The 11,497-nt window shown below is 49.4% G+C and overlaps 1 protein-coding gene across 2 annotated transcripts in view; it reads left to right on the top strand.

The window, feature by feature from the left end:
* The first annotated feature begins 337 nt into the window (after positions 1-337).
* Positions 338-11,497, top strand: part of rai1 (retinoic acid induced 1) — a 15,476-nt gene continuing 4,316 nt past the window's right edge. The window contains exons 1-2 of one of the 2 annotated variants that reach the window (XM_031872181.1): positions 338-10,238; positions 10,452-10,545. In XM_031872181.1, the coding sequence (XP_031728041.1) occupies positions 3,564-10,238; positions 10,452-10,545 (6,769 nt within the window). In that variant the 5' untranslated portion in view covers positions 338-3,563. The remainder of the gene's footprint in view (positions 10,239-10,451; positions 10,546-11,497) is intronic. The other variant, XM_031872182.1, reaches the window with a different exon arrangement.

Raw genomic sequence — 11,497 nt, 5'->3', positions numbered from 1 at the left:
TCTGTTTCCTCCCAGGCCGCTCCACCTCCCCAGCAAACTGCCTCTGCATGCATAATTAACCAGGATGACTGGGGAGGTAAAAACGTACACAGGGAGACGCTCCATCCTTCCACTGTATGCCTCCATTTATGTGCGTGTGTGTGTGTGTGGGTCTGTGTGTATGTGTTTGTGCGTTTGCATGTGTGTGTTTGTTTGTGTCAGATAGACAGAGAGCAGGAAGAAGATTTGAAGCGAAAGTAATTCAGAGCCAGTGTTGATGCGAGAGAGCTGTCTGTGTCTGCGTGTGTGCATGTATGTTGCTTATGTGTGTGTGTTTGTGTTTGTGTGTGTGTGTGTGTGTGTGTGTGTGTGTGTGTGTGTGTGTGTGTGTGTGTGTGTGTGTGTGTGTGTGTGTGGAGAGAAAGAAGATAAATCCCATCTCAAGCTGCCTCTGAAGATGATGCGATGAAAGAGAGGGAGAGAGGATAAAAAAAGAATGAAGGGGGGGGCCAGTAACCAGTCGCAGCTCTGCGCATTATGAACCATCCAGCGGAACAATCAGATTCACCCTCCTCTCTTCCTTCACCCTTCCTTCCATTCCCCCCTTACACTCCGTCCCTCCTGTCCTTCCTTCCTGACAATATGCGATGTACAGACGGACACATTCTGATGCTGGAGATCTGACGGTCCAAACATTCAAACTGTGATGTCACTTTAAGGTTTACAAATCTATGCTAACAATGAAGCTGGTTATGAAGGCAGCTGCCTTGATGAGATTTGAAGTGGGCAGAGCCCAACACAATCAATCACACGTCTAGCAGCTCATGTTTGCCTGTTGTGGTGAAGCGTTTGACTAATTATGGACCCCACTGCCTTGTAAGCTTGCGCACAATCTACCATTTTGCATGTGCCTCTGTGCGCGTAAAGTGTGCGTGTGGGGTGATTGCTGCTGCAGCTCATATTTCCCAGGAGCCCAGGTTGTAAAGCCCACTCAGTAAATCATCTATCCTCCTCTGTCCTCTGTACCCCCTTCTCCATCATCCTCCTCTTCAAACTTATCATTCTATCGCGTCCATCTAGCATCCCCCATCCTCAATCTCTCCCCCAGCCTCAAATGACTCTTTCTCTCTCGCCTCCTATAAGACCCCCAACACCTTGTTGTTTTCCCCCTCCCGTTGCCATTCTCCTCTCCAGTCACGGCACGGGGCCAGAGGAGCAGATCTGAGTGTGGAAAAGAAAGATAGAGGAGGTTTAAACAGAAGTAGAGATGAGAGATAACATTGTGTTGAAAGACAGAGGGAAAAGCATAAAATACACACACACACATCTTACTGTGTGTGTGTGTGTGTGTGTGTTTGTACTATGTGCACACGAAGGACAGACGGTGAGTGATGCCTGTTTGCTTCATCTTCATCCCTCCTTCTCTGTGCTCAAGCAGCAGCAAAATCAATGCTACCTAATAAATGGACAGACAGACAGACTGATAGATGGACAGATCAACAGCGAGGATTCAGCGATCTCAGCATGTATCCATCGTCCTCTCTCCTCTCTGACCCCTACTGAGGCAGGGAGCAGCGTGACATGACGTGGTGCATCCACAAATACAGCAGTCGGCCGGCTCCACAATGCCAGGGCTCTCTGTGGAAGATAGAAGTGGAAGGAGGAGGTGCAGCGTGGAGGTGGAGAGGAGACGTGATAGGAATGTAGACGCCCTTCACACCTGTGTGTTTGAGGGAAAGGACAGAAGGAGGAGTGAGGTAAATTGATAGGGAAGAGGGCTTACGTGGCTTGTTTGCTTTGTTTTTTAGTGAGAGACACACAAACAGGAAAAAATCCAATGAATTATTCTTCATAATAGGCTATTGTGGAGAAGAGCGGATGTGTCAGAAACACACACAAATGTAAAGACACGTGGCATCACAACACTGGATCCCAAAAGTGACGTGCGCCTCAGTCCATCCTCTCTGCTGTGCCTGGCAAGCTTGGTCTGGCAGAATCCCACCCCTTGTACCCTATAAGCATCTTATTTAGGTCATTGTGTAAACAAGTGTCCTCACACACACATTCACACACACACACACACCACCACGGGTGAAGCACGAGGAGTCTTCAGGCAGGGGAGATAGAAAGGTAGTAGGGAGGACAGAGAATCTCCGGGCGAATCTATAGGTGTGTGTTTTGGTGTGTATGTGTGTGTGTGTATTCACGGGACAGCCAAAAGCTGTGGGCCTGCATACATAAACACAAAGAGACCTACACTCACTCACACACTCGCATTCACATACACGCAAGAATGAATGCACGCAATAGTCACACACTGCTTTGCATCCTCGCACACAAACACACTCACGCACACTGTGTGCTTCAGAGATGAATAATGCTACTGTGCGTCTGGTGGGATGCACCATTGTCCCCGGGGTGGGTTGGATGCCGGGATATTGTGCTGGAACCGGCTGACACACACACACACACAAAAACACACACGGACACGCACCCAAACTCAGTGCTCTGTCTCCAGGTGACTCTGTTCCTTTTATAGAGCAGAGCTCTCCCACCTCCTCTCTTCCCTTCTCTTTTGTATGAATGCATAAACACACACTCACAAACACACACACATAAGCAGGCAAAAGATTACAAACATTGCCACGTGCACTTATACACTGGAAGAAACACACCAAACACACAAACACACTCTATGACACCCCTACTGGTATACTGAAAGCATGCACATAAACACACTTCCCACTTCCTCTTGGAGGAAATTGGAGTTTGCATCTGTGCAGGGAAAGACTGGGAGGAGAGGGAAGAACAAAAAGAGGGCTCAGTTGAAGCTCTTGAAACACTGCATCAAAGACAAACCAGATAATGTCGCTTTACATTGTTTGTTTAGGAAATACATTTTAATATCTTAGAGTGTTCAGAAAAAAGGGGCTAAGTCTGGGGATCATATTTGATCCAAAACAATAACAATGAATAATGCATCACACAAAGTCAGCTGGAAAGCTAAATAGCCACAGAGGCTCTGTACATGAGTTCAGTTGAGACTCAGAGCCAGAGTGTTATGGACCAACACGGATGCTCTTCAGATGTCATCTTATTGCTGCGGCCGGCTGTGTTTGAACATTTGCCTGGTCTCAATCATGCGCTCTTAAATATTAATGCACATACACACTGCGGTTGTTATGATTACTTATTCATTACTGATAAGTAATTAAGTTTCACACAGCACTCTCTCTTTCTCCTTCCTCTCTCAGACATGTCAATCATTGCATCAGAGACTGCATCACTCGTCTGCCCCTCCATCTTGAGAGGCTGAAGCCGATTTAGGAACCGGCACCATTTAGGGGCCATTTTCTACACACACACACACACACAAGAATGCAGATTCACACATACACGTGGCAAATTTCTTCAAATCTGGTAAAAAAAAAAGCCAGATAATCAACGGGATGTGCATACTTGTGTGTGTTTGAATGTTTGTGTAAAAAACGTTGTCTTCAATTGTTCTCAAAGAGGGAAATAATTTAGCTTTGACTTCAGGTGGATGTTAAAGTAGAATTAGACATCGAACATGAAAGGAGAGAATGCAAGATAGATTAACCTCCGGCTCAACGGCACTAACCCTCACAATTTGTCTCTCTTTTCTCTCGCCCCCTCTCTCCCTGCCATCAGAACCCCTAACCCCCCTTCCCCCTTTCCTGTCTCACCTCACCACCTCCCCCTCCCAGCTCCGGCTGCAGACGGAGGGAGTTATGCAGTCCTTCCGTGAGCGCAGCGGTGGTTACCACAGCAACCAACCCTGCTACCAGCAGGAGCCCCATGAATTATCCCGCCTGGAGACCTACCGACAACACCCGCATCATCCCCACCCCCAGCATCCGCTCCCAGGCCCCGGTCCACATCCAGACCCAGGCCCCGGGCACAGCAGAACCGGCTATGAGGCTCATTCACTGGCAAACCCCACGAGCATGACTCCAGCTGGAGGACCGGTAACTGGAGGAGGACCCAAGGACTGTTACAGCCAGCAAGCCTACCCTGGTTACCCAGGCAATGGTGGAGGGAATGGGAGTGGAAATGGGGGCTCAGCACCCTCTCAGGCCAAGAAAGCCTACAGAGGAAGCAAAGTGCCCACACCAAACCCCAGTCAGCTCCTCCAGGCTCCTGGGGGCTATAGTAACCACATGGGCCCTGGGAGTTACTCAGCCCCGTATATAAGTGAGGGCCACCTCCAGCAGAAATGGGAGGACTCTGCCCAGTTAGCACAGTATGACCAAGAGATGGTGGGGCGTATAGAGGCTGGTGGTACCCCTGCTCCTGGCTCCTCCCAGTACATGGACCAGAACATGCTGGGCCACACCCAGACCCAGTGCATCCAGCCCTCCACCCCTGCCTATACTAGCCCCCACCATCAGCCCCACCCCCCTAACCCTGCCCCCTCCCCTCTCATGTACCCCCAGAGTCACCTTCACTACCCCCAGCACTCACCCTCTCCTTCGCCATACATGGAAAAGTGCAGCCCTATGCCCCACTGTTATAAAGGTTACAACATTCCCCCAAATTCCCAATATGGCAGACAAATGAGCAGCCACAGCAATCTGAAGCAGGGGGGTTACAGGTCGACCCAGAACAGTTATGGCTACCAGCAGCCTCCCTCCAGAAGTTATGAGCAGCAGCCCCCTTTACAGGCCATGACCAACCCCCAGGAGCCCCACCCTAAATACCAACACTACAGCCAACCCCAACAAAACTACTGTCTCTCAGAGCTGTCTGTCAGATCACCGGAACAGTATTATCAGACTTGTAGCCCCTCCTCAAGCCACTCTCCAGCACGCTCTCTAGGACGCTCCCCCTCATACAGCTCCACACCTTCACCACTAATGACCAATCCAGAGTCATTCCAGTATGGCCAACCTCCCATGACCCCTGGGGCAGCCTCCTCCTCTTCATCCTCTTCAGCTGGCATGCAGGAGCAAGCCAGTACCAATACCATGTTGATGCCCCCTCGCTCACACCCCTCACCCAATGTGCCCCATGCAGCTCCCCACAGCTACACCACCACACCGCAGGTCCCCACCATGAAAGAACGCTTCTCAGAGAAGCTGTTGTCAAACCCCAGCTTGTGGAGCCTGAATGCCCTCACCTCTCAGGTAGAGAACATCTCGAATAATGTCCAGCAGTTGCTGCTTTCAGAGGCCCTGGTGGCCAACAAGAAAAGTGGTAAGCGCAACAGTGGAGGTAGTAACAGCAGTGCTGGAAGCGGAGCATCCATCAAAAAGGGTGAGGAGTACAAAAGTCCTCCGTATCCAGATGGTGGTGGTGGTGGTAGTGTTGGTGGAGGCCCCATGCAGGACCCTTACTCTACCCCACAACACCAGCCAATGCCCATGGAACTCCATGAGGGAGGCTACTCCAGCAGTAGTGATGAACAACTGGAGAGGGGTTACTACTACTGTGGCCAGGGCAGAAGTCCAGCACAGGCTCCCAATAACACACAACTCAACCTGGACACAGCCTCTTCATGCTCCATGACATCTCCAGATGATATGTCCACCAGGTCTGGAGACTCAGGTCTACACAACCTTACCCCTGACCCTAGATGTCAGTCAGGGCAGGGAGGGGATGGCATGAACACTCCAGTGAAGAGCATTGGCGATGAGAGGTCTCCTACAAGCATTACAATCCCCAGTCCAATGAAACAAGAAAGGGACTCCCCTTCAGATATACAGCATATCAACGAGCCTGTCAAAGAGAATTTTGAAGAATTAGCCTGGACAGAAAAATCAGCTGACAAAGAGGAGGTGTCAACAGATAAGTCTCCTGACAGTGAGAGAGATTCAGACACAACTAAATCTACAGAGAATCTGGAGAAATGGTCAGATGAAGAGAAATGTCCGGCTTTCTACAGCAAACTTAACAAAGGAATGACAGAAAAAAGCTATTGCTACAAGGAGACAGTGTACCAAACGGTCCAGAGCAAATATGACCCTGATACAAGAGACTCAGTTGAACAGTCCCCAGCAGCTCTCTCTGACTCCAGCCACAAGGAACACTTTGGCCATGAGATGAAATCAGAGGCGTTCAAATCTGAGTCTCCAACTGCATCTGAGAGCTCAGTGAAAACATTGCCTTTCATTTCTAGGGGGGACCTTGAACAGGATCAATATTCCACGGAGAAGGAGGACAGCTCAGAGAACACCTCTCCAATCCCCCAAGTTGAGGCCTTGGACGAGAGCAACTCAGACAAGAGAGAGAGCCGAGATGAGGAGGATGAAGAGGATGAGGGTGTACAGTATGAAGCGGATGAAGAGGGAGAAGGAGAAATAAAGAAACAACATTCTCTGTCCTCTCCTCTGTCTGTAGAGGTTAGGGAGGAACTGGAGGAGGGGGAGAAAGTGTCATCGACTGAGGATCACATTAACAGAGATGGGCAAGAGAAGTCATCTGGGGATCTCTGCAGCAGGACAGAGAGTCAGAGTACAGAGCTCCATACTGACAACGAGCCTGCAGGGACGCCTGCCCATCCAAATGTAGGAGCAGCAACAGCAGCAGCAGATGCTTCTGCAAGGGAGTCAGCCATTGGTGACACTGCTCCTCAGCCTCAGTCTGCTATGCCAGTCTTCTCAGCTCTCAATGACAAGACAACACCTCCAGCTCAGGCCAGGGATCGTATTGATCACAGTGATGCTAAAGTGCTGGAGCCAGACTCTCCTCAGCTGCCAGGGAAGTCGATACTTCCCTCAGCCCCCTCCTGGGCAGACACTCCTCCCTCCCCCGAAAAAGGCGATGAAGACATGGAGCCGGGCATCAGCTGCGCCAGTGCAGTGACCCCCTTGGCCAAGCCAGAACCTGTGGCCCCATCTGCTCAGCCGAGGGCATTTGGACGTAAGCATGCAAGGGGCAGAAGAAGAATCATGCATTCAGGTATGGGAATCAGGCGACAACTAAACTTAGAGAGAGAGGGAGAAAAGGAAGAGGAAGGAGCCCCCTCGCCTACACAGAAACCCTGCATGACTCCAAGCAAAACTGTGTTATTCTCGGATCCAATGGACCTAACTCATCAGGAATCTATTGTGAGCCAGACTCCCAAAATGCTAACTGATGGTTTTCGTTCGAGAATGTGCACTCGTTCATTCAATGCACCAGACTTGCCACCTAAAGTTGAGCCTCATGAGAAGAGAAAACCAGGTCCAAAACCAGGTTCGAAGCCTGGGCTCAAACCAGGGTCAAAACCTGGACCAAAACCAGGGTCAAAACCTGGAGCAAAGCCAGGTCCAAAACCAGGGCCTAAACCTGGTCTTAAGCCTGGACCAAAGCCCGGGCCAAAACCTGGACCTAAACCAGGACCAAAACCTGTGCCAAATGAATCAGAGCTGCCACAGAAAATTGAGACACCAGTGAAACGAAAACCAGGACCCAAACCAGGTTCAAAAACTGGGCCAAAACCTGGTCTAAAACCAGCTCTAACACCAGGTCCAAAACCAGGACCTAAGCCTGCACCCAAGCCTGCAGATATTTTGCCCCTCGATGACACTGCACACATCAAGGCCTCAGTGGGTCGCCCTAAAGGCTCCGTTTCTAAGGCAAAGCTGGTACAACAAGAAGAAACCATTCAACCTTTGACGGGACAGCAAAGCAGGGCCAGAAAGAGCCCAAAAGCTTCAATATCACAAGTAACCCAGGATGTTAAACCAGTAAACCAGGACGAAAAACAAGCAATACACGAAGTGAAGGCTCCAGAGAAGGAGGGTAAGAACATGGTCTTAAGATCCAGAAAGCCCTCACAAGAAAAACTGTCAAAAGTCACAGGGGAAGATATTCTTCCCCAGACACTAACAGAAATTAAAGCTACTGATGATTCTCCAAAAGTAGAGGAACCTGTTACTCTGGAAAAAACTCCAACTTCCATTCCTAATGCAGTCAAAACCACAGATGTTCTAGCAGACCCACCTGCACCACTTGCCTCACCTGTCCTAACAGAACAATCTGAAGAAAAGACATTACTTCCAATAAAACGGAAACCTAGCCCAGAACTTTCTACAACACCAGTAAAGAAAAAGAGGGGTCCAAAGCCCAAACCAAAACCCTTACCACCTCTAGTGGAACAGGTTGTCTCTACACCTAAAGAGAAGGGTGTCCGTGCCCCCAGAAGAAAGCGAGGGCCACCCAAGAAAGTCTCTGTGGTCACTTCCCCACTCAAAGACACTCCTCCAAACCTCAGAGAGACGGACATCGCTAGTGATGTGCCTGTGGTGCCTCCTCAATGCCCCACTAAAACAAAAGTTCTCCCACCACGCAAAGGCAGAGGACAGAAATATGAGGCCATGGTGCAGAAAATTACATCTCCAAGCTCAAAGAAACACCTCCCAATTCCCCAGATGGACAGCAATCTAAGGGATGATGTGACAGTTAGGGCTTTGCCTCAACTTGTCTTAAAGGAAGGTGAGCCCTCCATGCTCATAAATAACATTGAGGTGATAGAAGGAGAAGTGAAAAGCATAGATTCTAGACAGGAAGTACTGAAACAATGTGAAGGAGCACTGAGAAAAAAGGAGATGGCACAAGAAAGAGAAAAGCATGAGGTGAGTCAGGAGGCATCAACGGCAGAGGAGGTGAGACAAGGGATGGAAGAAGAGATTGTGAATAAGGAGGAGACAAGACAAGAACACATGAAACCAGGGATACAGCATGGTGTCAGAGCTGACAAGGTTTGGAGCTCAATAGAGGCCCCAGTTGAAGTCGGGTCTCTAGGAGAGTGGACACAACAGGCCTCAAAAGGCGCCTCATCTGCTCCCACCAAGTCCGCCAGAACTAAAAGGAAGAGATGGGCCATGGTGGAGAGCACAGATGCCTCAGTCGTAGCCTTGGAAGCAGGGAGCCTAATAGTTACAACACCAAGGCTAGCCAAGCAGAGGGCCATTAAAAACAACCATGAGATGCATCTAAAACAGAGGAGAAAGAAAAGAAAGGGCCAAGCTCCTCTAGAAGAAACAGAGACAGTTGAGGAGAAAAATATTGAAACAGTAGAACAACAACGGGAGAGGGTAGAAGAGACGGTAACCCCCACAGAGTCCACAATACCGCTGCCAATCAGCGCAGATGAGATCACAGAAGCCCCCCAGGTAACCAGCACAGAACTCATTCAGAAACCTAGGAGAGGCAGAAAACCATCCGCAAATCCAACTCCGAGGAAACGAGGCAAAGCCTCAGCAGAGCAGATTCCTGGCAAGCCAATGAAGGTCCACAAAAAGCCTGGGCCAAAACCTGGGATGAAAGACGCCATGGAGGTTATTGAGGCAGTAGTAAGGGCTGCAGGATGTGAACGGGCCGAAAAAGAGGAGAGAGAGAAAGAAGAAATGGAAAGAAGGGAAATAGAAAAGAAGGAAAACGCAGAAACGTGTATCGTGGGTCCTGTGGTAACAATATCAGAAAAACAGACTGAGATCATTTCTGTGAAAAGAATCAGGCGCAAACCAGTCCATCAAAGTTCTAAACTGTCTTTCTGTCCTTATGTACGGATTAACAACTCCAGAGACTTCTCTTCTTGGTGTGCCGTAGTCAACAAGCCTGAGGATGCGGTGGTATTTCAGAGACGTAGAAAAAAGGGCATACTCAGAATGAGGAATCCTTTCACAGTTGCAAAAGTAGTGCCACACACTGCTGCCATGCTACAAGGACCCTTGGTGAAAAGAAATCTAATTGACAGGTGTCTCACATGTTGCCTGTGTGGAAAGCCAGCAAATTACAGAGACCTAGGTGATTTGTGCGGACCCTACTACACAGAGGATGGCGTTCCACGGAAAATGTTGACGATCGAGCACACAGAATCCGTCAAGGAAGAGTCGCAGAAAACCAATGACAACAGTAGCAGCAGTGAAGAACCAAGCTCCTCAAAGAACGAGGGCGAGGGCAGCGCAGAAAAGGAGGGTAATACAGAGGGTTCCGCTCAAGAGGGCAGTAGTAGCAGGCACCATTGGCGATACCGGCGAGGAGAAAGAACAGAAAGGATGGGTCAGGAGGGTGGTCCTCGAAGATTAACTCTCCGAGAGAGGTTCAGGAGGATGAAGCAGCTCCAGGCCATCAGCACAGGGGCCTCAAGTGATCAAGAGGGTGGTGACAGCATGTTCAAAAGGCTACAAGTGGAGGCAGAGGCTAAAGAGCACTGGGCCCATGAAAACTGTGCCATCTGGACCAAGGGGGTAATTATGGTAGCTGGGAGGCTATACGGACTGAGGGAGGCTTCCAACAACTCAGTCCAAACGGTACGATAGCAATAAACAGTCTATTCTGAAATGTATGCATGCTTAAGTTAAGTTAAAAATTAAATGGAATAATATGCAGCTTCTTTGAGACGTTAACATTTTGACACTTTTTCCTCTCTTTTCCCTCTCTATCCCTATGTCCCTCCATCGGTCAATTTGTTTGTTTCTTTGTTGATTTTCGGTCCATATGTCCGTTTGTCTGACTAACCCCAGAGCTGCTACAAGTGCCAGATTGTGGGGGCGTCCCTCAGCTGCTGTTGGAGAGGCTGCTCTCATAAATACCACTATGTCTGCGCCAAAGAGATAGGTAAGAGACCGCAGCGAGAGAAGGAAGAGTGCAACAAGGGATGAAAAGGGGAGAAAAGCCAGGGAGAGGGAGGAGAAATGAGGAGGGAAATTTGGAAGGGGAAATTGAACGTGGGTTTAGTTGGTTGTGGGAAAGGAAAAAATAAGACAGGTAGAAAAAAAAGAGAGAAATGGAAGGAGAGGGAAGAAAGCGTGGGGAGGAAAAGTGGATGTGGGTAAAATGAGAGAAGAAAAATGCATCAGGAAGTATCATTATTGAGTGTGAGAAGAGATGTCTGAGAGTGCTAAGAGAGAGCAAAAGAGGGAAGGAGGGAGGGAAAAGAGGTAGGGAGCCTTGAATAAAGGGTATGATGAGGGGAAAGTGGGATCCTGGAGTGTGCAAGATGGAGAGGGGGAAAGAGATAGAGTGTGGAGGGTGTTGTGTATGTGTGCATTATTGACCACAACCCCTGTGGCTCCGTCCATCCATTCTGCTGTCTGGGGACTGGATGGGCGTGTGTGTGTGCGTGCATGTGTGTGTGTGTGTGTGTGTGTGTGTGTGTGTTTGCACATGTGCCCTCTTGCCTCCAGCCTGAATGCTGCCTCTAATGCTACCCTATAGTGCGTCTTACAACCACGCTGCCTTCAATGCTTGTGTGTGTGTGTGTGTGTGTGTGTGTGTGTGTGTGTCCCTGGTCATTGTTGTCAATATAAGTGAGTGTCTGTGTGTCAGCAGCACATGTGTTGTTGTATGGCTTCCCCTTACATCATGCCAAGGAAGTACGGTGCGAGGATTAGAAGGCCTGCCATGTCTGCCTTTAGCCAGCACAGGGAGCAGAGCGAGGCCCTTTTTAATCCTGCTGAGTGCACCGGCCATATCTGACTGTCTGCCTGCATCGCAACTTATCCACTCAGTGTCTCTCTTTCTTCTGTTGCTCTCTCTCTCTCTCTCTCTCTCTCTCTCTCTCTCTCTC

This window comes from Anarrhichthys ocellatus, unplaced genomic scaffold, assembly GCF_004355925.1.
Source record: "Anarrhichthys ocellatus isolate YVR2014 unplaced genomic scaffold, GSC_Weel_1.0 scaffold62, whole genome shotgun sequence".
NCBI lineage: Eukaryota > Metazoa > Chordata > Actinopteri > Perciformes > Anarhichadidae > Anarrhichthys > Anarrhichthys ocellatus.
This window is presented reverse-complemented; position numbering and strand designations above follow the sequence as displayed.